This window comes from Zingiber officinale, chromosome 2A, assembly GCF_018446385.1.
Source record: "Zingiber officinale cultivar Zhangliang chromosome 2A, Zo_v1.1, whole genome shotgun sequence".
NCBI classification, from domain to species: domain Eukaryota; kingdom Viridiplantae; phylum Streptophyta; class Magnoliopsida; order Zingiberales; family Zingiberaceae; genus Zingiber; species Zingiber officinale.
In genome coordinates, this window is record NC_055988.1 from 108327528 (window position 1) to 108354472 (window position 26945).

The 26945-nt window shown below is 34.5% G+C and overlaps 1 protein-coding gene and 1 pseudogene across 1 annotated transcript; both read right to left on the minus strand.

The window, feature by feature from the left end:
- Positions 1–26: 26 nt before the first annotated feature.
- Positions 27–24400, minus strand: LOC122041892 (fruit protein pKIWI502-like). The gene is made up of 6 exons (XM_042601754.1): positions 24197–24400; positions 22583–22682; positions 22399–22494; positions 22245–22325; positions 1652–1907; positions 27–391 (listed from the first exon to the last, which is right to left on the minus strand). Exons 2-5 carry the CDS (start codon positions 22592–22594, stop codon positions 1761–1763), a joined length of 336 nt encoding a protein of 111 aa, XP_042457688.1. The 5' UTR covers positions 22595–22682; positions 24197–24400; the 3' UTR covers positions 27–391; positions 1652–1760.
- Positions 24401–26195: 1795 nt separating this feature from the next.
- Positions 26196–26340, minus strand: LOC122044512 (annotated as a pseudogene).
- Positions 26341–26945: the final 605 nt, after the last annotated feature.

The window sequence follows — 26945 nt, forward strand, 5'->3', positions numbered from 1 at the left end:
ATCTGCATAAACTGTGAAAAGCCTTGTTATCAAAATTCTTTTTCCATCTCAGTTGAGGTTGAGGAAGCATCAACATCAAATTCAGTTCAACCATTTCAATAATACAACGTGGAGAAAAAGAAATGATTTAAAGTTGCACCACAACCAAATCAAAGGGAAAAAAAACACAAAAAACGTGCCACTAGTAGTCTGACTTAACAATCTTTAAATATTCGATTAATTTTTCTTAACGACGTAAGAAATTAAAGGTTGGATAGTTCTGTACGCCTTTACATGGAGAAGAGCAACATATTTGCCATTTTATCTCCATTTCTCAATCTCTCTAGAAGTTGCTTTTATCAGCTTTCTTGTACTTTCTACAAGTTCATCAAACAGAGCCTCAACATAATTCCTACAAAAAAATATAAGAAAACAAGTGTGAATTTGATGATTAGTTTGAGACAATTCTCGAGTAGCTTAAGGAAATTTAATTTCCATAATTCCCAATTACTAGCAGAAAAGGTTCCGAAAGAAAGTATAGATCCTGAAGCAACTAAGGATGCGAGCTGAAGGGACAGTATGATTAAGCAAATAAAGTAGCATGAGGTTTGAGCATGTTTTAAGATCCACCTAATATTTTAACTAGTTTCAATCGTATACATCTACTTTTGTTTCGATTCAATTATGGTTAAAGTTTCATCTATTTCTAATGTAACTTGAATGGCATGGAATCAAACAGGTGACATGAGGTGCCTTGGGAGCATTCTGCCATTGAGATGACGGGAAACATGTTTGACGTGTCTGATTATCGGTTTAGCCCGTGTTAATGATAGGGTTAGACATGTGGCGCGACATTGGCGAACATGCCTATTTCCATGTATCATGATTGTAATCAGTAACAGCTGGTGCATACAATCCAAACAAATTAAAATTTCAGCTAGAATCCAAGGAACTGCTTAAGTTCATGCTATTTCCAAGTATTATCCCATAAAAACATGAAATCACCTATAAAGCCTCAATTGCCAATCACTTGTCGTCCCAAATCTGCCCACCAACTGCGATCTACCCATCGCTTTCTGTAAAAGTATTTAAAAGTACTCTACTTCATGTGGTAGATCGCTTTATGTAAAAGTATTTAACAGTACTCTACTTCACGTCCACTTTCTCGATTCCTATCATATGATTTGTTATAACCCAAATATTCTACCTTTGTCTTCCTAGATTCACAGTTAATTTCATGCAATGTTTAAGAGGCTCTTTCAACCCCCAACTGGCGGCAAGCAATATTCAAGGAAATGAATGCCCACCACTCTAACGACATTTAGGAACTAATTACACCTATCAACTCAACTATGGAGGCTGGACTGATAGACTTTTTCTCCAATGGTCAAAATTACTACTATCTGACTATTCTTCACATTAGCAATTATTTTTCACTGGCCTCTTCACCAACTAGATACTAAGAGTATTTTTCTTTCTAACGATATTACTAAGGAAGTACATATGAAGCAACCTTAAGATGTGTTGCTTAAGAGAAATCAACTTTGTGTGCAAACTAAAGAAATTGATCTACAAGCTGAAGAAATAGAGCTTGGTTTGGCAATTTTAATTCAGCTCTTCTCCTTAATTTCATAATGATAAGTGCAACAGATGACTAGATTTTTCACCTTACCTCTCAGTCAAGTAGATGCATTCTTCTTCTTGTTTGTGGACCACATTATCATTAGCAAGGATGATGCAGTTGGGATTGCATAACTGAAAGATTATCTCCGCCAGCATTTTCAAAATAAGAACTTAGGCGATCTCAAGTATTTTGTTGGTATAGAGGTGACACGTATAGGGGAGATATCTACAACTCTCATGGAAAGCATGCTTGAGGAGACTAGCAGATTAGGTACCAGACCAGCAAATACTCCTATGAATCCAAACTTCAAAATGGTGATTAGATAGGGGGAGTCACTAATTTATCATGGAAAATTTAAAACATAAATGGGAAAACTAAATTATCTTATAGTTACAAAAGTCAAAAACTTGAGGATTCAGTCACCTTGTAGAGGCTCCATGTTCTGATCATTAAAGAGCAACTTCTTAATAGTCCTGGAAAAGGGCTCTTATTCCACAATCAAAGTCACCTACATGTTGTAGGATACATTGATGTAGAATGAGAACCTCATCTACAGATAGCTGATCTACTCCAGCCTATTGTGTTCTCCTACCTAGCAACTTAATTTCCAATTTAAAACGAGAAGCAAGATATAGTAGCTCAATCAAATGATGAGGCAGAATATAGAGCAATGGTGGTAGCAACATATGAACTTATTTAGATCATTATTGACTGAGTTATGCCGTGGACCTGTGGCTTTGATGAAATTTTTCATAATAACCAAATTGCTATGCACAAACCTTCTAATCTAGTGTTTCATGAGAGAACAAGCTTGATTCTCACTTCATCATTGAGAAAGAGAAATCCATTGAGATTTTCCCTACATGAATTAGCTTCAATAAACAATTAACAAATTTACTCACTTGGCCTTTAAGAGGTCCCAAGATTGACTATATTTATAACAAGCTAAGTTGTCACATTATATTTGAACCAACGTGAAAGGGAGTATTAGACACCCACCCATATATAAATAGTAAAGGAAGTATAATGTAAATACTACAATAGTCAAGAATCTATTTGTAATATGGAATTGTGAATAGTGCAAGGAAAAAGAAGAAACGGGAATCCTTAATGAGTTTTTCCAGTAACACTCACACATCCCAAATAATTCCTTCTTACTGTAACTATCACAAAGACCCACCTTCCGTATCGGTACTTTTTTTCTACTTAGGCTATTAGAGAATTGGGAATCTAGGATTAACATGAAAAATGAAAGGATTTGCATTATCCAAGGTCAAGTGCCAACAGGTGCAAATTGTAAACTAAAATTTCTTCAAGCTCTCTTACACTATTGAATTTGGTACTGAACTATTTTAAAATATAGATATTATAGAACTATTATACAAACAACAATGATCCATCGTCCAATCTTCTCAATCTCAAATATGAAAAATCTACGATAACATTTTATTTGCAATGTAAATAAAATTTATTTGCAATGCAAATAAAATCTTCTAAATAAATTTATTTACGTATTTTTTATCTGCAATGCAAAATCTATGGTAACATTTTATTTGAATTCATGTAGCTTGTCGATGGAAATATGGTAAAACCATATATTCTGCATTGTAGATAAAAAATAGATAAATAAATTTATTAATATGTCAATTATTTTTTTATTAAAATTTATTAATCTATTTTTTGTTTTGTTTATTTAAAAAGGGATATTAGAGTCCAAAGTAGTCACACATGCCCGGCAACGAGCCTGGACCCATTGGGTGAACCCGACAATGACTCCAACCTCGTAGTGGCGATGGCAGCTGTAGCTACGGCGATTTAAGGTGAAAAGAGGTGAGTTTTTTTAAATTAACCTATATTGTTGGATCACCTTAAAGTTTCCAACAAAAGCGGGGAGGATAAAGTCTGCCTAGGCAGCTACCTCAAACGTCATTTAGAACACTATTTTCTCCAAACTCTCTAGTCACAGTTCTCTTCGAAAACATCCCATAAAATCATAAGGATTAACCCTCTCTAATCAACCAGGGAAAACTAAATCGCCAACATGGTGACCATCCAATCATATCATTTAATAAAAAGAGAGAAAATATGGAAAGAGATTTTATAACCAAAACTATTGGAAAATTATTATAACGAAAACTCCTTTCAGTGATAGTTAGTCAACACTCTCCAAAAAACAGAATCCAAGCAGAGTATTGCATTGTTTAATAAGCCATAAACTTTAGCTATAGAAAATTTGTTCAGTCTGAAGAATCTCTATAACCTTTTGAAAATTTGTTAGAGCCCGCTGAACCAGTGCCATTTCCTTGAGATGGTGGCGGCAAGCATAATTTTTTATATTAGTTTTTATAGTTTCTTCCACAAACACACACTTGTATGACGGTAATTCAAGATATTCTCTAATATCCTTATTTAAACAAATAAAACAAAAAATAGATTAATAAACTTTATAAAAAAATAATTAACATATCAATAAATTTATTTTCAATTTTTTATCTGTAATGGAAAATCTATGCTAACATTTTATTTGAATTCATTCAGCTTGTCGATGGATATATGGTACAACCATAGATTCTGCATTGCAGACAAAAAATAGATAAATAAATATATTAATAAGTCAATTATTTTTTTATTAAAATTTATTAACCTATTTTATGTTTTGTTTGATTAAATAGGGATATTAGAGAATATCTTGAATTACCATCATACAAACGTGAGTGTGTGAAAAAAATATAAAAAATTATGCTTGCCGCCACCATCTCAAATGGCACTAGTTCAGCGGGCTCCAACAAATTTACAAACAGTTATAGAGATTTTTCAGACTGAACAAATTTTCTATAGCTGAAGTTTATGGTTTATCAAACAATGCAATACTTTGCTTGGATTCTGTTTTTTTGGAGAGGGTTGACTAACTGCCACTGAAAGGAGTTTCGTTATAATACTTTTCCAATAGTTTTGCTTAGAAAATCCCTTTACATATATTCTCTGTTTTTGCCAAATGATATGATTCGATGGTCACCACGTTGGTACTTTAATTTCCCTGGTTGATTAGAGAGGGTTAGTCCTTATGATTTTAAGAGATGTTTCCGAAGAGAAATGTAACCAGAGAATATGGAGAAAATAGTGTTCTAAATAACGTTTGAGGTAGCTGCCTAGGCAGACATTATCCTCCCCGTTTTTGTTGGAAACTTTAAGGTGATCTAACAATATAGGTTAATTTAAAAAAACTCACCTCCGTTCACCTCAAATCGCCGCAGCTACAGCTGTCATCGCCGTTACAGCCCATCGCCGCCATTGATCATAATTCATCGCCTGCTCACCCACCGTTAAGCCCGACGATGAGTCCAAACTAGTCACACATGCCCGGTAACGAACCTGGACCCGTTGGGTGAACACGACAATGACTCCAACCTCGTAGCGGCGATGGAAGCTGTAGCTGCCGTGATTTGAGGTGAACGGAGGTGAGTTTTTTTAAATTAACCTATATTGTTAGATCATCTTAAAGTTTCCAACAAAAGCGGGAAGGATAATGTCTGCCTAGACTGCGACCTCAAACGTCATTTAGAATACTATTTTCTCCATATTCTCTAGTCACAGTTCTCTTCAGAAACATGCCATAAAATTATAAGGACTAACCCTTTCTAAACAACCAAGGAAACTAAAGCACTAACGTGGTGACGATCCAATCATATCATTTGGCAAAAAGAGAGAAAATAAGAAAAGAGATTTTATAACCAAAATTATTGGAAAAGTATTATAACGAAAACTCCTTTCAGTGCAGTTAGTCAACCCTCTCCAAAAACAGGATCCAAGCAGAGTATTGCATTGTTTAATAAGTCATAAACAAAAACAATAGTTTTGGTTATAAAATCCCTTTTCATATTTTTTCTGTTTTTGCCAAATGATATGATTGGATGGTCACCACGTTGGCGCTTTAGTTTCCCTGGTCCATTAGAGAGGGTTAGTCCTTTTGATTTTAAGAGATGTTTCCGAAGAGAATTGTAACCAGAGAATATGGAGAAAATAGTGTTCTAAATAACGTTTGAGGTAGCTGCCTAGGCAGACATTATCTTCCCCGCTTTTGTTGGAAACTTTAAGGTAATCCAACAATATAAGTTAATTTAAAAAAACTCACCTCCGTTCACCTCAAATCGCCGCAACAGCCCATCGCCGCCATTGATCATCATTCATTGCCTGCTCGCCCACCGTTACGTCCGGTGATGAGTCCAAACTAGTCACACATGCCGGCAACAAGCCTGGACCCATTGGGTGAACCCGACAATGACTCCAACCTCGTAGCGGCGATGGGCTGCGGCAATTTAAAGTAAAAGGTGGTGAGTATTTTTAAATTAACCTATATTATTGGATCACCTTAAAGTTTCCAACAAAAGCGGAGAGGATAATGTCTGCCAAGGCAGCTACCTCAGACGTCATTTAGAACACAATTTTCTCCCTACTCTGGTCACAGTTCTCTTCGGAAACATCCCATAAAATCATAAGGACTAACCCACTCTAATCAACTAGGGAAACTAAAACGCCAACGTGGTGGTCATCCAATCATATCAATTGGCAAAAAGAGAGAAAATATGAAAATGAATTTTATAACCAAAACTATTGGAAAAGTATTATAACTAAAACTCCTTTCAGTGCCAGTTAGTCAATTCTCTCCAAAAACAGAATTCAAGCAGAGTATTGCAATGTTTGATAAGCCATAAACTTCAGCTATAGAAAATTTGTTCAGTCTGAAAAATCTCTATAAGCTTTAGCAAATTTGTTGGAGACCGCTGAACCAGTGTCATTTTTGAGATGGTGGCAGCAAGCATAATTTTTTATAGTAACTTTTATAGTTTCTTCCACAAACACATGTTTGTATGATGGTAATTCAAGATAATCTATAATATTCCTATTTGCACAAACAAAATAAAAAATAGATTAATAAATTTTATAAAAAAATAAACGACATATCAAAAATTTATTTTCGTATTTTTTATCTGCAATGCAAAATCTATGGTAATATTTTATTTGAATTCATACAACTTGTTGATGGATATATGGTACAACCATAGATTCTACATTGCAGATAAAAAATAGATAAATAAATTTATTAATATGTCAATTATTTTATAATTAAAATGTATTAATCTATTTTTTGTTTTGTTTGTTTAAATAGAGATATTAGAGAATATCTTGAATTATCATCATACAAACGTAAGTTTGTGAAAAAATTATTAGAAAAAATTATGCTTGCAGCCACCATCTCAAGGAAATGTCACTGGTTCAGCGGGCTCCAACAAATTTGCAAACGGTTATAGAGATTCTTCAGACTGAACAAATTTTCTATAGCTGAAATTTTATGGCTTATTAAACAATGCAATACTCTGCTTGGATTCTGTTTTTGGAGAGGGTTGCCGCCACTGAAAGGAGTTTTCGTTATAATACTTTTCCAATAGTTTTAGTTATAAAATCTCTTTTCATATTTTCTCACTTTTTGCCAAATGATATGAATGGATGGTCACCACATTGGCGCTTTAGTTTCCCTGATTGATTAGAGAGGGTTAGTCCTTATGATTTTATAGGATGTTTTCGAAGAGAACTGTGACCAAAGAATATGGAGAAAATAGTGTTCTAAATGACGTTTGAGGTAGCTGCCTAAGCAGATATTATCCTAAGCGCTTTTGTTGGAAACTTTAAGGTGATCCACCAATATAGGTTAATATAAAAAAAGTCACCTCCGTTCACCTCAAATCGCTGCAGCTACAGCTGCCATCGCCGCAACAGCCTATCACCGCCATTGATCATCATTCATCGCCTGCACGCCCACCGTTACGCCGGGCGAAGAGTCCAAACGTCACACATGCCCGGCAACGAGCCTGGACCCGTTGGGTGAACCCGACAATGACTCCAACCTCGTAGCGGAGATGGGCTGCGGCGATTTAAAGTTAAAGGTGGTGAGTTTTTTTAAATTAACCTATATTGTTGGATCGCCTAAAAGTTTCCAACAAAAGCGGGGAGGATAATGTCTGCCTAGGCAGCTACCTCAAACGTCATTTAGAACATTATTTTCTCCATATTCTCTGGTCACAGTTCTTTTCGGAAACATCCCATAAAATCATAAGGACTAACCCTCTCTAATCAACCAGGGAAAGTAAAGCGCCAACGTGGTGACCATCGAATCATATCATTTGGCAAAAAGAGAGAAAATATGAAAAGGGATTTTATAACCAAAACTTTTGGAAAAGTATTAAAACGAAAACTCCTTTCAGTGGCAATTAGTCAACCCTCTCCAAAAAACAGAATCCAAGTAGAGTATTGCATTGTTTGATAAGCCATAAACTTTAGCTATAAAAAATTTGTTCAGTCTAAAGAATCTCTATAACCTTTTGAAAATTTGTTAGAGCCCACTGAACCAGTGTCATTTCCTTGAGATGGTGGCGCTAAGCATAATTTTTTATAGTAGCTTTTATAGTTTCTTCCACAAACACATATTTGTATGAAGGTAATTAAAGATATTCTCTAATATCCCTATTTGAACAAACAAACAAAATTAATTAATAAATTTTATAAAAAAAATAATTGACATATTAATAAATTTATTTACGTATTTTTTATCTGCAATGCAAAATCTATGGTAACATTTTATTTGAATTCATGCAGCTTGTCGATGGATATATGGTAAAACCATAGATTCTGCATTGCAGATAAAAAATAGATAAATAAATTTATTAATATGTCAATTATTTTGTTATTAAAATTTATTAATCTATTTTTTATTTTGTTTATGCAAATAGGGATATTAGAAAATATCTTGAATTACCATCATACAAACGTATGTTTGTGGAAAAAACTATAAAAGCTACTATAAAAAATTATGCTTGCCGCCATCATCTCAACAAATGGCACTGGTTTTACGGGCTCCAACAAATTTGCAAAAGGTTATAGAGATTTTACAGACTGAACAATGCCTTATCAAACAATGCAATACTCTGCCAAATTTCATATTACTAAAATTTATGGCTTATCAAACAATGCAATACTCTGCTTGGATTCTGTTTTTGGAGAAGGTTGACTAACTAACCACTGAAAGGAGTTTTCGTTATAATACTTTTCCAATAGTTATGGTTATAAAATCTCTATTCATATTTTCTCTCTTTTTGCCAAATCATATGAATGGAAGGTCACCACGTTGGGGCTTTAGTTTCCCTGGTTGACTGGAAAGGGTTAGTCCTTATGATTTTATGGGATGTTTCCGAAGAGAACTGTGACAAGAGAATATGGAGAAAATAGTATTTTAAATGACGTTTGAGGAAGCAGTCTAGGCAGACATTATCCTTCCCGCTTTTATTGGAAACTTTAAGGTGATCCAACAATATAGGTTAATTTAAAAAAACTCACCTCTGTTCACCTCAAATCGCCGCAGCAACAACTGCCATCGCCGCTACGAGGTTGGAGTCATTGTCGTGTTCACCCAACGGGTCCAGGCTCATTGCCGGGCATGTGTGACTAGTTTGGACTCATCGTCGGGCTTAACAATGGGCGAGCAGGTGATGAATGATGATCAATGGAGGCGATGGGCTGTAGCGGCGATGGCAGCTGTAGCTGCGGCAATTTGAGGTGAACGGAGGTGATTTTTTTAAATTAACCTATATTGTTGGATCACCGTAAAGTTTTCAACAAAAGCGGAGAGGATAATGTCTGCCTAGGCAGCTACCTCAAACGTCATTTAGAACACTATTTTCTCCATATTCTCTGGTCACAGTTGTCTTCGGAAACATCCCTTAAAATCATAAGGGCTAACCTTCTCTAATCAGCCAGGGAAATTAAAGTACCAACGTGGTGACCATCGAATCATATCATTTGGCAAAAACAGAGAAAATATGGAAAGGGATTTTCTAACCAAAACTATTGGAAAATTATTATAACGAAAACTCCTTTCAGTGGCAGTTAGTCAACCCTCTCCAAAAAAACAGAATCCAAGCAGAGTATTGCATTGTTTGATAAGGCATAAACTTCAGCTATAGAAAATTTGTTCAGTCTGAAGAATCTCTATAACCTTTTGCAAATTTGTTAGAGCCCGCTGAACTAGTGCCATTTCTTGAGATGGTGGTGGCAAGCATAATTTTTTCTAGTAGCTTTTATAGTTTCTTTCACAAACTCACGTTTGTATGATGGTAATTCAAGATATTTTATAATTTCCCTATTTGCACAAACAAAATAAAAAATAGAATAATAAATTTTAATAAAAAAATAATTGACATATTAATAAATTTATTTATCTATTTTTTATCTGCAATGCAGAATCTATGGTTGAACCATATATCCATCGACAAGCTCCATGAATTCAAATAAAATGTTACCATAGGTTTTCCACTGCAGATAAAAAATACGAAAATAAATTTATTGATATGTCAATTATTTTTTTATAAAATTTATAAATCTATTTTTTATTTTGTTTATGCAAATAGAGATATAAGAAAATATCTTGAATTACCATCATACAAACGTGTATTTGTGGAAGAAACTATAAAATCTATTATAAAAAATTATGTTTGCTGCCATCATCTCAAGCAATGACACTGGTTTTGCGGACTCCAACAAATTTGCAAAAGGTTATAAAAATTATTTAGATTGAACAAATTTTTTATAGCTAAAGTTTATGGCTTATCAAACAATGCAATACTCTGCTTGGATTCTGTTTTTGGAGAGGGTTGACTAACTGCCACTGAAAGAAGTTCTCGTTATAATACTTTTCTAATAGTTTTGGTTATAAAATCTCGTTTCATATTTTCTCTCTTTTTACTAAATGATATGATTGGATAGTCACCACGTTGGCGCTTTAGTTTCCCTGGTTGATTAGAAAGGGTTAGTCCTTATGATTTTTTGAGATGTTTCCGAAAAGAATTGTGATCAGAGAATATGGAGAAAATAGTGTTGTAAATGACGTTTGAGGTAGCTGCCTAGGCAAACTTTATCCTCCCAGCTTTTGTTGAAAACTTTAAGATGATCCAACAATATAGGTTAATTTAAAAAAACTCACCTCCTTTCACCTAAAATCGCCGTAGCTACAGCTGGCATCGCCGCTACGAGGTTGGAGTCATTGTCGGGTTCACCCAATGAGTCCAGGCTCGTTGCCGGGCATGTGTAACTAGTTTGGACTCATCTCCGGGCTTAATGGTGGGCGAGCAGCCAATGAATGATGATCAATGGCGGCGATGGCAGCTGTTCCTGCGGCGATTTAAGGTAAACAGAGGTGAGTTTTTTAAAATTAACCTATATTGTTGGATCACCTTAAAGTTTCCAACAAAAGCGGGGAGGATAATGTCTGCCTAGGCAGCTACCTTAAACGTCATTTAGAACACTATTTTCTCCATATTCTCTAGTCACAGTTATCTTCGTCCCATAAAATAAAAAGGGCTAACCCTCTCTAACCAACCAGAGAAACTAAAGCGCCAACGTGGTGACCATCCAATCATATCATTTGGCAAAAAGAGAGAAAATATGAAAAGGAAATTTTTAACCAAAACTATTGGAAAAGTATTATAACGAAAACTCTTTTCAGTGGCAGTTAGTCAACTCTATCCAAAAATAGAATCCAAGCAGAGTATTGCATTGTTTGATGAGCCATAAACTTCAGCTATCAAAAATTTGTTCAATCTGAAAAATCTCTATAACCTTTTGCAAATTCGTTGGAGCCCGTAAAACAAGTGCCATTTCTTGAGATGGTGGCGGCAAGCATAATTTTTTATAATAGATTTTATAGTTTCTTCCACAAACACACGTTTGTATGATGGTAATTCAAGATATTTTCTAATATCCCTATTTGCATAAACAAAATAAAAAATAGATTAATAAATTTTATAAAAAAATAATTGACATATCAATAAATTTATTTTCGTATTTTTTATCTGCAATGGAAAACCTACGGTAACATTTTATTTGAATTCATGCAGCTTGTCGATGGAGCTTGTCGATGGATATATGGTACAACCATAGATTCTGCATTGCAGATAAAAAAAAGATAAATAAATTTATTAATATGTCAATTATTTTTTTATTAAAATTTTTTAATCTATTTTTTATTTTGTTTGTGCAAATAGGGATATTAGAAAATATCTTGAATTACCATCATACAAACGTGAGTTTGTGGAAGAAACTATAAAATCTACTATAAAAAATTATGTTTGTCGCCACCATCTCAAGAAATGGCACTAGTTCAGCAGGCTCTAACAAATTTACAAAAGGTTATAGAGATTCTTCAGACTGAACAAATTTTCTATAGCTGAAGTTTATGCCTTATCAAACAATGCAATACTCTGCTTGGATTCTGTTTTTGGAGAGAGATGAATAACAGCCACTGAAAAGAGTTTTCGTTATAATACTTTTCCAATAGTTTTGGTTATAAAATCCCTTTTCATATTTTCTCTCTTTTTCCCAAATGATATGATTGGATGGTCACCACGTTGGCGCTTTAGTTTCCCTGGTTGATTAGAGAGAGTTAGTCCTTATGATTTTATTGGATGTTTCCGAAGACAACTGTGACCAGAGAATATGGAGAAAATAGTGTTCTAAATGACGTTTGAGGTAGCTGCCTAGGCAGACATTATCCTCCCCGCTTTTATTGAAAACTTTAATGTGATCCAATAATATAGGTTAATTTAAAAAAACTCACCTCCGTTCACCTCAAACTACCGCAGCTACAGCTGCCATCGCCGCTATAGCCCATCGCCACTAGTGATCATCATTCATCGTCTGCTCGCCCACCGTTAAGCCCGGCGATGAGTCCAAACTAGTCACACATGCCCGGCAACGAGCCTGGACCCATTGGGTGAACCCGACAATGACTCCAACCTCGTAGCGGCGATGGCAGCTGTAGCTACGGCGATTTAAGGTGAAAGGAGGTGAGTTTTTTTAAATTAACCTATATTGTTGGATCATCTTAAAGTTTCCAACAAAAGCGGGGAGGATAAAGTCTACCTAGGCAGCTATCTCAAATGTCATTTAGAACACTATTTTCTCCAAACACTCTGGTCATAGTTCTCTTCGAAAACATCCCATAAAATCATAAGGATTAACCCTCTCTAATCAACCAGGGAAACTAAATCGCCAACGTTGTGACCATCCAATCATATCATTTGGCAAAAATAGAGAAAATATGGAAAGAGATTTTATAACCAAAACTATTGGAAAATTATTATAACGAAAACTCCTTCAAGTGGCAGTTAGTCAACACTATCCAAAAAATAGAATCCAAGCAGAGTATTGCATTGTTTGATAAGCCATAAACTTTAGCTATAGAAAATTTGTTCAATCTGAAGAATCTCTATAACCTTTTGCAAATTTGTTAGAGCCCGTTGAACCAGTGCCATTTTCTAAAGATAGTGGCGACAAGCATAATTTTTTATAGCAGTTTTTATAATTTCTTCCACATACACACGTTTGTACGATGGTAATTCAAGATATTCTCTAATATCCTTATTTAAACAAACAAAACAAAAAATAGATTATTAAATTTTATAAAAAAATAATTGACATATCAATAAATTTATTTTCGTATTTTTTATCTGTAATGGAAAACCTATGGTAACATTTTATTTAAATTCATTCAGCTTGTCGATGGATATATGGTACAACCATAGATTCTGTATTGCAGATAAAAAATAGATAAATAAATTTATTAATATGTCAATTATTTTTTTATTAAAATTTATTAATCTATTTTATGTTTTGTTTGATTAAATAGAGATATAAGAGAATATCTTGAATTACCATCATACAAATGTGAGTTTGTGAAAAAAAAGTTAAAAAAACTACTATAAAAAATTATGTTTGCCGCAACCATCTCAAGGAAATGACACTGGTTCAGCGGGTTCTAATAAATTTACAAACGGTTATAGAGATTTTTCAGACTGAACAAATTTTCTATAGCTGAAGTTTATGGCATATCAAATAATGCAATACTCTGCTTGGATTCTGTTTTTTGGAGAGGGTTGACTAACTGCCACTGAAAAGAGTTTTCGTTATAATACTTTTCCAATAGTTTTGCTTATAAAATCCCTTTCCATATTTTCTCTGCTTTTGCCAAATGATATGATTCGATGGTCACGACGTTGGCGATTTAGTTTCCCTGGTTGATTAGAGAGGATTAATCCTTATAATTTTATGGGATGTTTTCGAAGAGAACTGTGACAAGAGAGTTTGAAGAAAATTGTGTTCTAAATGACGTTTGAGGTAGCTGCCTAGGCAGACTTTATCCTCCCCGCTTTTGTTGAAAACTTTAAGGTGATCCAACAATATAGGTTAATTTAAAAAAACTCACCTCCGTTCACCTCAAATCGCTGCAGCTACAGCTGCCCTGGCCGCTACAACCCGTCACCGCCATTGATCATCATTCATCGCCTGCTCACCCACCGTTAAGCCCGGCGATGAGTCCAAACTAGTCACACATGCCCGGCAACGAGCCTGGACCCGTTGGGTGAACACGACAATGACTCCAACCTCATAGCAGAGATGGCAGCTGTAGCTGCGGCGATTTGAGGTGAACGGAGGTGAGTTTTTTTAAATTAACCTATATTGTTAGATCACCTTAAAGTTTCCAACAAAAGCGGGGAGGATAATGTCTGCCTAACTGCTACCTCAAACGTCATTTAGAATACTATTTTATCCATATTCTCTAATCACAGTTCTCTTCAGAAACGTCCCATAAAATCATAAGGACTAACACTTTCCAATCAACCAGTGATACTAAAGCGCTAACATGATGACTATCAAGTCAGATCATTTGGCAAAAAGAGAGAAAATATGAAAAGGGATTTTATAACCAAAACTATTGGAAAAGTATTATAACGAAAACTCCTTTCAGACTGAAAGTTTCAGTGGCAGTTAGTCAACCCTCTCCAAAAACAGAATTCAAGCATAGTATTGCATTGTTTGATAAGCCATAAATTTTAGCTATAGAAAATTTATTCAATCTGAAGAATCTTCCTTTTGCAAATTTGTTGAAGCCTGCTAAACCAATGTCATTTCTTGAGATAGTGGCGACAAGCATAATTTTTATAGTAGCTTTTATAGTTTCTTCCACAAACACACGTTTGTATAATGGTAATTCAATATATTTTCTAATATCCCTATTTGCAGAAACAAAATAAAAAATAGATTAATAAATTTTATAAAAAAAATAATTGACATATCAATAAATTTATTTTCGTATTTTTTATCTGCAATGGAAAATCTATGGTAACATTTTATTTGAATTTATGCAGCTTGTCGATGGATATATGGTACAACCATAGATTCTGCATTGCAGATAAAAAATAGATAAATTAATTTATTAATATGTCAATTATTTTTTTATTAAAATATATTAATCTATTTTTTGTTTTGTTTGATTAAATAGAGATATTAGAGAATATCATGAATTACCATCATACAAACGTGAGTTTGTGAAAAAAACTATAAAAACTACTATAAAACATTATGCTTACCGCCACCATCTGAAGAAAATGGCACTGGTTCAGCGGACACCAACAAATTTGCAAACGGTTAGAGAGATTCTTCAAACTGAACAAATTTTCTATAGCTGAATTTTAAACCTTATCAAATAATGCAATACTCTGCATGGATTCTGTTTTTCGAGAGGGTTGACTAACTGCCACTGAAAGGAGTTTTCGTTATAATATTTTTTCAATCGTTTTTGTTATAAAATCCCTTTCCATATTTTCTCTGTTTTTGCCAAATGATATGATTCGATGGTCACCACGTTGGCGCTTTAGTTTCCCTGGTTCATTAAAGAGGGTTAGTCCTTATGATTTTAAGAGATATTTCCGAAGAGAATTGTAACCAGAGAATATGGAGAAAATAGTGTTCTGAATAACGTTTGAGGTAGCTGCCTAGGCAGACATTATCCTCTCTGCTTTCGTAGGAAACTTTAAGGTGATCCAACAATAAAGGTTAATTTAAAAAAACTCACCTCCGTTCACCTCAAATCGCCGCAGCTACAGCTGCCATCGCCGCAACAGCCCATCGCCACCATTGATCATCATTCATCGCCTGCTCGCCCACCGTTGCGCCCGGCGATGAGTCCAAACTAGTCACATGCCCGACAACAAGCCTGGACCCGTTGGGTGATCCCGACAATGACTCCAACCTCGTAACAGCGATGGACTGCGGCGATTTAAAGTGAAAGGTGGTGAGTTTTTTTAAATTAACCTATATTATTGGATCACCTTAAAGTTTCCAACAAAAACGGGGAGGATAATGTCTGCCAAGGCAGCTACCTCAGACGTCATTTAGAACACTATTTTCCCCATACTCTCTGGTCACAGTTCTCTTCGGAAACATCCCATAAAATCATAAGGACTAACCCTCTCTAATCAACTAGGGAAACTAAAGCGCCAACGTGGTGGCTATCCAATCATATCAATCGGCAAAAAGAGAGAAAATATGAAAATGGATTTTATAACCAAAACTATTAGAAAAGTATTATAACTAAAACTCCTTTCAATGCCAGTTAGTCAATCCTCTCCAAAAATAGAATTCAAGCAGATTATTGCAATGTTTGATAAGTCATAAACTTCAGTTATAGAAAATTTGTTCAGTCTGAAAATCTCTATAACCCTTCGTAAATTTGTTAGAGCGCGCTGAACCAGTGCCATTTTTGAGATGATGGCGGCAAGCATAATTTTTTATAGTAGTTTTTATAGTTTCTTCCACAAACACACGTTTGTATGATGGTAATTCAAGATATTCTCTAATATCCCAATTTGCACAAACAAAATAAAAAATAGATTAATAAATTTTATAAAAAAATAATTGACATATCAATAAATTTATTTTCGTATTTTTTATCTGCAATGCAAAATCTATGGTAACATTTTATATGAATTCATGCAGCTTGTCGATGGATATATGGTAAAACCATAGATTCTACATTGTAGATAAAAAATAGATAAATAAATTTATTAATATGTCAATTATTTTTTTATTAAAATTTATTAATCTATTTTTTGTTTTGTTTGTTTAAATAGGGATATTAGAGAATATCTTGAATTACCATCATACAAACGTGAGTTTGTGAAAAAATTATAAAAACTACTATAAAAAATTATGCTTGCCGCCACCATCACAAGGAAATGTCACTGGTTCAGCGGGCTCCAACAAATTTGCAAACGGTTATAGAGATTATTCAGACTGAACAAATTTTCTATAGCTGAAATTTACGGCTTATCAAACAATGCAATACTCTGCTTGGATTCTATTTTTGGAGAGGGTTGCCGCTACTGAAAGGAGTTTTCGTTATAATACTTTTCCAATAGTTTTTGTTATAAAATCTCTTTTCATATTTTCTCACTTTTTGCCAAACGATATGATTGGATGGTCACCATATTGGCGCTTTAGTTTCCCTGATTGATTAGAGAGGGTTAGTCCTTATGATTTTATAGGATGTTTTCGAAAAGAACAGTGACCAGAGAATATGGAGAAAATAGTGTTCTAAATGACGTTTGAGGTAGCTGCCTAGGCAGATATTATCCTTAGCGCTTTTGTTGGAAACTTTAAGGTGATCCAACATTATAGGTTAATTTAAAAAAACTCACCTCCGTTCACCTCAAATCGCCGCAGCTACAGCTGCCATCGCCGCAACAGCCCATCGCCGCAACAGCCCATTGCCGCCATTGATCATCATTCATCGCCTGCACACCCACCGTTACGCCCGGCGATGAGTCCAAACTAGTCACACATGCCCGACAACGAGCCTGGACCCATTGGGTGAACCCGACAATGACTCCAACCTCGTAGCGGCGATTTAAAGTGAAACGAGGTGAGTTTTTTTAAATTAACCTATATTGTTGGATCACCTTAAAGTTTCCAACAAAAGCGGCGAGGATAATGTCTGCTTAGGCAGCTACCTCAAACGTCATTTAGAACACTATTTTCTCTATATTCTCTGGTCATCTCTTCGGAAACATCCCATAAAATCATAAGGACTAACCCTCTCTTATCAACCAGGGAAACTAAAGCGCCAACGTGGTGACCATCTAATCATATCATTTGGCAAAAAGAGAGAAAATATGAAAAGGAATTTTATAACCAAAACTCTTGGAAAAGTATTATTATACCGCTAAAATATAAGAAGTGAATACCCCAAGCTCTCCAAAATAATCCCAAAGTATTGCATTGTTTGATGTTGCTATAAATAGCAGTTCATACAAAATTTAGGCCAACTCAAGGTATAGACCAGATCTATGCCTAGGGCCCCTATATATATATATATATAATTATAGTTAAAGTTAATTTTAAACTACATTTATTTGCATTGGTAAGTTTATTTTTCTAATCCCTATTTGAACAAACAAAAAAAATTAATTAATAAGTTTTATAAAAAAATAATTGACATATTAATAAATTTATTTACGTATTTTTTATCTGCAATCCAAAATCTATGGTAACATTTTATTTGAATTCATGCAGCTTGTCGATGGATATATCGTAAAACCATAGATTCTGCCTTGCAGATAAAAAATAGATAAATAAATTTATTAATACGTCAATTATTTTTTTATTAAAATTTATTAATCTATTGTTATTTTGTTTGTGCAAATAGTGATTTTAGAAAATATCTTGAATTACCATCATACAAACGTGTGTTTGTGGAAGAAATTATAAAAGCTATTATAAAAAATTATGCTTGCCACCTCCATCTTAAAAAATGGCACTGGTTTTGCGGGCTCCAACAAATTTGCAAAAGGTTATAGAAATTTTTCGAGATCGAATAAATTTGCTAAAGGTTATGGCTTATCAAACTGAATAAATTTTCTATTGCTAAAATTTATGGCTTATCAAACAATGTAATACTCTGCTTGAATTCTGTTTTTTGGAGAGGATTGACTAACTAACCACTGAAAAAAGTTTTAGTTATAATACTTTTCCAATAGTTTTGATTATAAAATCCCTATTCATATTTTCTCTCTTTTTGCCAAATGATATGATTGGATGGTCACCACGTTGGCGTTTTAGTTTCCCTGGTTGATTGGAAAGGGTTAGTCCTTATAATTTTATGGGATGTTTCCGAAGAGAATTGTGACAAGAGAATATGGAGAAAATGATATTATCATCATAGCTAGATTTTGAACACGGTATCTCCTTATTACATGTATTAAATATCTCCATCATATGTATGGTCTGAGATGAATTTTTAGAACACAGTATACCCAGGACAGGGATCAGTGGTTAATGCATGGGAGTTTGCACAATAGAGCCGGGTCGATCCTCGGCAAAATGCTGAGATTAAAAAGACCTTCCCATGCATTCGTTATCTATAGTTTCTTGATTTACCTCCGGTCATGAATTGATTGGCGGGGATGCTAGAGGGGAATATTTCTTTTTTTACACAATGAGATGAATTTTTATTTATATTTTGATTAAAATTGTTACATGAGCTTATACTGGCCAAAATTTACAACTCTGCTATTCTACTAAGCTTCTTAGAACTTCTTTAAGTCATTTTTATGTTTTTTAGTTTTTGATTTTAATCAATGTAAAATACATGTTGTTTCAATCGCGAGATGGATTGGGTATCTTATGTCATTATCCGAAAGTGGATCCATTTAATTCTTCGTCTTTTATTATTTTTAACTATCATAAGAATTAGTGGAATACTAAGAGTACTCGAGTTAGTTACCATAAGGATAGATTTGTGGGTCTCAATCTTAGATCTCGATTACCAGAAGAATAGTAGTGAGTTCAGACCTCCTAAATTCTAGTCATAGGTCTCGACTATCATAAAAATAGTAGTAGGATTGGACCTCCTAAGGACTCGAGTGACTCTTTCTTCCTGGACTGATATGCCTAGGCACTTAGTATTTGACCTTGAACCCAAGGATCGGGGTGTATACAAGTGACTGGGCGCTCGATAGTATAGTTGGGGCTTATAATGCATCAGGAGGTGTTATAATTTAGGACATGAGCGGAATGTAGGGAGGTGAAGGGTCTAGACGAGGAGGACCCAGTGGGATAGACTTTTTGGGCTGCTACATTAATGAGATGATGGCAAGAAAATCACGTTGGTAGTTGGTATGGACTGATAGTGAAAGAAAAGAACAGAAAGCGACCATGGAGATATATCAAATATGAAGGACCAAAAAAATGGTCATCAACCATCTTCATCCTCTACATTTCAATTCATTTCCTTCATTTATACGGCCACTTAAGCATCAGAGAAGATTCGCTTGATCACTTCAGCGACCTTTTGACTTGTATTAAATTTGGACAGATATCTCCACTTGAGGAGACTCCAAGATGTGCTCGATAAAAAGACGAAGTACATAATTCGACTACAACATTCATATATTCAAAAACCATTATAGTATCGGTCAAAATACAAAAGGAATTCAGAGCTAACTGATTTAAAGAAACCTAGTAGAAAGACAGAAGATCCAAATAAACAGGTGGAATGGGGAAGCATAGTCCCCTTCAAATTGCCAAAAAAAAAAAAACGGACAGGATCCTCTAGACCCATACCCTTGGTCCTCTCCTCGACTAGGGGTACCTCATAGGTGGGATTAGGTTCAGAGTATCCCACCATGAATGGAGTGGTCCATCCTTTGGACCGCATTTTGAGGTCTAGAAGATCCGTGCTCAACAAAAAAGGCTAATGCTCCTAGAGGCGGTTGATGAGGATGCTCAAACGGTGTGGGGTGGTCAATCTGACACTCTCAGTAATGAATTTGTTGCTATGAAGGGCGAAGGGGTGAGACAAGGACATTTGAGATGCGACATTTTGAAACCAAAAACCCTTGGATATTGAGGTCTCTACTTCTGAATGGGGGGTTTTGACATTGACGAGGATTTTTGGGATCCATGAACGAAGAAACAAAGTTGAGATTCGACTTATTAAGTTTGTCTGAAAAAATAGTCAAGCTCAGGAAATCTAAAAGTTTTGACTCACTGAATAATGATGACAAGCTTCTAGTCCTCTTCGAGTGTTGTAAATAGTGGTAGGTGGTGGTGGGGCGTTAAATAATATATTAGTTAAAGTACCACAAATTAAATAAGGGATCAACAATTAGGAAAAAACTATATATATATATATATATCATTGTTGCCCTATATATCTTATGCTGCTCATCTTGTACACACTAAAAAAAATTTTGGTTTGAATTTTTTTTTGTGTGTTTAATACTATAACACAACTCTTAAATCCTAAAGGCAAAACTTTATTGACATAATCGGGAGTTTAATAAAAAAATAAAAAATGTACCAGCGCGGATAAGATCTGTAGGGTTTTGCCCACAGCATATATATATATATATATAATTGTTATGTTACGGTCCATTTCCTATGGATTGTTAGGGACTGCTTTTGTGGACTTCTATGTCATTTTTTTCTTTTTTAAATACAACATTTTCTCCTTTTTTCCCCTTCTTTTACTTTCGGCTGTCGGCCACTGCCCACTGCAGAGTGAGTGTCTACATGGAGCTGTGGGCGAGGTGACATGGAGCTGTGGGCAAGGTGGCAGAGTTGGTGGAGGTTTCCAATGATAGGAAGTTTCGGTGGCGAGGGGATCCGGATGCTGCTCTTAGTTGGCCGCTGGCCAGGAGGAAGAATGTGGTGTTGGTTGCTATTCGGAACACCGTTCTGTTTCCTCTGTATAAAAATTTGTACAAGTACAGAACTTAACCTAGCTACCCTTGTGCTCTACTGAATTTAAACTTGGATTGTAAACGATGCTTAACATTATTAATCCAAGTCGCTCTTCAGAAGTTAAACTTAGATTGAAAACGATATTTAACATTTTTACAAGTTTAACCTTTATGTTCTTCAGAAGTTAAATCATATTACAGAAGTTAATTAAATATCTATTTCAAAGATTGACTTCTGGTTAAACATGACGAGATACTAGGCATTCTTGGTTATGAGATCATTCACCACTTCTTAGATAAAGCCTTTCAAAGAAATTGGATATTTAACTTCTTACAGTAACCTTACGTTTAACTAAAGAGATCTCAATAGAAGCACAAGATCGAAACACGAAATCAAAAACCTAAAAAATGATAGCCTCTTATGTTGGTATTTCAGGATCCACACAAAGAAAACAAACTAGTACACAACGGGATAATAGATTAGTTGTACCTTTCTTTGTAGACAAAAGACCTCTTGATCTTCTGTTGTATTCCTCTCCTTTTCTTGGACGTCGTGTGAGCGACGATCTTCCAAGATGAATTCCACCCGAACCACTTCTTTTCCTCCAAGACTCTCGAGCCACCAAGAGATTCTAAAATAGGAAATTTCTTTCTCTTCTTCTTTCCCTCCAAGCAACCGGCCACCTTCCATCGTTGAACTCTATGTAGGACTATCCTCAGTGTGTGTGTGTGTGTGTGTGTATATATATATATATATATATATATATATATATATATATATATTCTAGGACTGACTCTCTATGACAATTGAAATGATTGAGGAAACCAAGTAGCTTTCAACTGATTGGTGACAATATTATGAAGAGAAACCATATAATTCACGGTACGGGCACAGCTAGAAATCAATCAAGTAAATTCCAAAACTATAGAATACGTAGATTAAAATAACATGGACTCGAAAAATTTTGTAAGATAACTTGCAAATGGCTATAATAATTCTTTGAAAAACATACCTCAGCCATTTGTTTGCGCCCACAAAGCACAACAACAGTTGATGAAGGATTTAGTATATCTTTAGCTCTTGAAAAAGCTGTCTGCAATGTCGTAAAAACATATTTGACGGAAAGTATAGTTTACAAAGAAAAATTAATTGGTTAGAAGAGTAACCTGTACATATCCTCTTTCGCCACTCCATCTTTCATCAGGTTGGGACAGAATAGGTATTATTTTGACTCCAATTGATTCCCAGTCCTTGAAACTTTCCTAAGCAGAATTGCATTCAATTTCTTTAATAAGTTTAACGATATTAAGATTTATAATCATGGTTGAATGATGGACTCATATCTGAAACCTGATATGTCATTCTCTGAAGGTTTCTAGCTCCATAGTAATGTCTCACACCTTGTCTTTCAGTGGCACCAAAATCTGACTCGATGAGTGAACAAATGGGACTATCATGGCCATTCAAATACGATAAAGACATTAATAAACAATGCAAACCTGACAACAACTAATTCAAAAATGTAATATAATAGAGAATTTGTACAAGATTCTACAAACAAACAGATAATAAGCTAAAGAATCAACCAAAAATGTTCCAATAGTTCCAGGAAACAAACAAAATGTAAAGTTGTCAAGATTAGATGATTGTACCTAGGTATGAAAGTAGCAAACATCAACTACTTATGTAAGACAGATATTTGGGTTAGCAATATGAATCTCATCATGCCATCAATGATCATACCTAAGTATTTAGTAAAGAACATACAGTGCAACAGATATTTGAGTCTGCTAGATGGATCTCATGAGCCCATTGAGCTGTATGTAGTGTCATATACAACTTAAATTAGTTCAATTTTAGTAGCATTTGCCCCTACTATACATCAGCATCAACAACCAAGTCTTTATCTCATTAAGTACGATCGGCTATATGAATCCTCCAAGGAGATTTGGCTCGATCCCTATTATATCCTCATCTATATTTAAATAAATTGTATTTTTTTTCTTCTTTGGTGACCCTCTTCCTCGATTAATCTCATATAGCCTAATGGGGCATTTGTTATTTTGCCACTGATATAAATTCACTAAAACAGTTTTTTTAAAAAAAAAAAAAAGATCGAAGTATAGAGAAATACAACATATGGGCAATTGATATGAGCTCGAGTGTCGTGCTACGGGAGCTTATTAAATTACAATTAAAATTACCGAACCCCTCTACACTAAAGTAGTATAGAAATGACTCGGATCGTCTCCCAAAGAATGAAACGATAGGATGATAACTTCAGGATTGGTTATGACTTTTGGATTTTTGATATGAAATTGGGGGTTTGGGTTTTGAATTTTGAGTCTATGGAATGAAGAGTAATGTAAGTACGAAATCTAGTCCTAAGGAATAAAGGACATCCTATCCACCCATTAATAGTGATCTCACAACGCATTGTCACTCTACGCTACGATTTCACCATTAATGGAATTAAACTAAGGAATGAAATAGCAAAGCATTAAATGAAACCTAATCTAGTAAATGAAAGACAATGCAAGTAAGAAAACCTAGTCTAACTTAAACTATGATTGCAAGGAAATTAGAGACAACATAGAGTAAGCAAATAATGAAACTAAGCATGGAATGCAACTTAGAGCATTAAAGAAATCTAATCTAACGTAACCTAATTGCATGAAAATAAAAGATACAAATCTAACTAACATTCAAATAAGCAGAAACATGACAAGAATAAACATTGCAAGAAGTTTAACGAACTTAAATGTGACAATTGAAATAACAAAAGGTGTTGGGACATTTAATCGAACATGTTGCGTGCAAAAATCAAATTAGCCCAAGTGTATGCAATCTAAGCATAGGGAGTTCAAATCAATACAAGCACTTCACATTCAACAATAACAATCCACATAAATAAACCAATGCATAACCAAATCAACACAACCAACACATGAAAATCAAACTAACGTTGGAAGGAAGCTGCTGCCCGTCGGCGAAGGTGCTGTCCGGAATAGGTGGTATACTCTCCTCTTCTTAACCCGAAGAGGAGAGGTGGCTGTATGCTTGCCGGAACGAAGAGTATGGGCGCCGGAAGTGAAGTCGCGTGCCCTAGCTGCGATCTGTGAAGATGTGGAAGAAATCGCTGATGATGGTGGAAGAGATCGAACCTTCCTCCTCTAACCCAAAGAGGAAGGGGTTGTCGGCTTGCGGCGAAGTAGTGTTTGGAGCATGAGAAGCCGAGAAGAAGAAGCTCCTTGGCTGCGGTGTGAATCGGAGAGGGAAGGAGATGGCGACCGGCCGGCGGTGGTGGTTGAACGGAGGTGGTTGCCGGCCGTTGGTGAAGGAGGAAGAAGTAGAAGGCGGTGTCGCGTTTTCTCTCCGCGCGTAGGCCTCCCTCCGCGTGAAGGCAGCGTGAGAAGAAGAAAGGAATAGGGGTCCAAAATTAGGGATTTTTCCTCAACCCTTGGATGCTCTTCAATTCGAATCAATGGACCAGATTTGAGGATGAGATAAAGCTTGAATGGATCCGGATTTTGAGTTGGTGGAAGAAGATCCAAATCCATTATAAGATGTGGATCCATTAGAGGGTGAAATTAGGCTTAAGATTGATTTGGGCTTCTTTCCTCTTGGATCCAAAATGGACTCTATTTTTGGATGATGATGATTTCTATGGATGACTCAGATCTTTCCAAATTACTTCCCTATAAATAAAATACACATTTTTAGATAAAATATCATAAAATATAGAAAGGATTACATCAAAACTCTAAATATATATCAACTCGTAAAATATGATATAAAATAAGATTTAAATATACGAGATGATTATATTAAATATAAGAGTCGAAATAATATATAAAAATGCTCATTATCAACAATACTAAGACAAAGTGAACTTTTCATCCTATTTCAATCAAATTGCACATAGAAGTTCAAGTGAATTTCATATTTTACTTTGTTGTTTACTTATTTATTTTTTACCTAAAACAATGGCGGATGTATGATTTTAATAAAAGTTTAATATAAAAATTCATATAGCACATATGAATAAAAAATGAATTTAAATTGAGACTTTATATTATATGTGATTACTAAAGAACACTGAGAGATTTTAGAAAGTGGGAGGTGTCATAATTTTTAATAGGGAAGGTCTCTTTAATATTTTTTAAAATCTAGCCATTTTTAATACTCCTTTTTATATTATTTCCATCAATTATTATTATTTATTTAAAAATCTATATATCTCCATGTAAATGAATTTTCATTTGAAATAAAAATAATTAAAATATAGTTTTTCTAATGATATTATTTTAAAATATAAATAAATATTTTAATTTTAAAATTAAAAAATAGTTCTTTGTGCTTTTAGTTATTATTTTACTTGAATATCTTAGTAAAAATATGGAATAGAGACTATTTCATAAATTTTTTAAAAGTGATATTTAAAAATATGGAATAGAGACTATTTCATAAATTTTTTAAAAGTGATATTTTTCTATAAATCTAACCCACTATAAAATTTAACAAAGTTTAAAAATCCAACAATTTTTTAGGAAAATTAGGTATGTTAGATTTTAGTTAGACAAATAAGTAAAGAATATATGTTCGATCTAACCAGTCTTTTTATATACACTATAGGAAAAGATATGAGAGAAGAAAAATTGGACTACAAAATATAATTTTAATTTTTGAGTATTGCCTCTACATTTACTTTTTTAGTAGGGGGAAAACTCTAATATTTTTATAATTTTAAATACTTCTAGAGGTACTTATAAAAAATTGAGGTGGAGTAACCGTCCCACTAAAGCTATACATGGCTCCGCCCCTAGTTACGTGTGTAGTATAATACATGAACACGTATGAGTAACAAACTCTGCTTCATAAAAAATTAATTTAATTCTTTATATCAAATATTAAACTGATAAGAACAAATAATACATTTAATCTTACCAAAAGATAAATTAGATAAGGGTGTGTCGAACCCATGTAATAGTGCAATGCTAGGGTGACACTCGAGAATCCCAGCAGTAAATTACTATAAGGGACTCCCCTTTATAAAAAAATTAATTTAATATCATACTTGATCTTAGCCAAAAAGTCACGAAAAGTATGTTTTCTAACATCAACGGCCCAAGATATTTATAGAAATTTCTTTTCTCGCAGAGTTGTCAATTCTAAGATGTGGAACTAAAAAGAACTCTAAATTTTAATTGATTAATGAAAAAAAATCTTAATAATATGTCGTAGCTGAGTCTCGAACTTTGGACCCCTGATTGATTAATGAGAACAATTCCTTCTGTTATAATTTTGTCTCGTCCTCTAACAATACGCCATTAGCTAGGTCATGAGGCAATATGTCAGCGGCTTACGCTTGTTGTTGTTGCATCATTTTTTGAGCTCAGACTGTAACAGTAACTCAAAATCCTCTTGAGATAGAGTGGCGGTAGTGCATTGTTCAACTTCTTCCATCTTCACGTTTTAGATTTAGACTAAAGTTCCTATAAATAGCGTCAAATATAATCTTATCTAAAAACTGAAGAGATGGCGCGATGGCTATGGTGGCTTGGTTGTTGACTGGGAGAAGACTTTTTAATCAAAGGGCAAATGAAGAATAGTAAAGAACGTGCGTGCGAGAGTAAGCCTGAGATGTTGATAGAACATACATTATCAATTGAGAGGACCCCCTTTATATACCACCTCACATGACCTCCGTAAT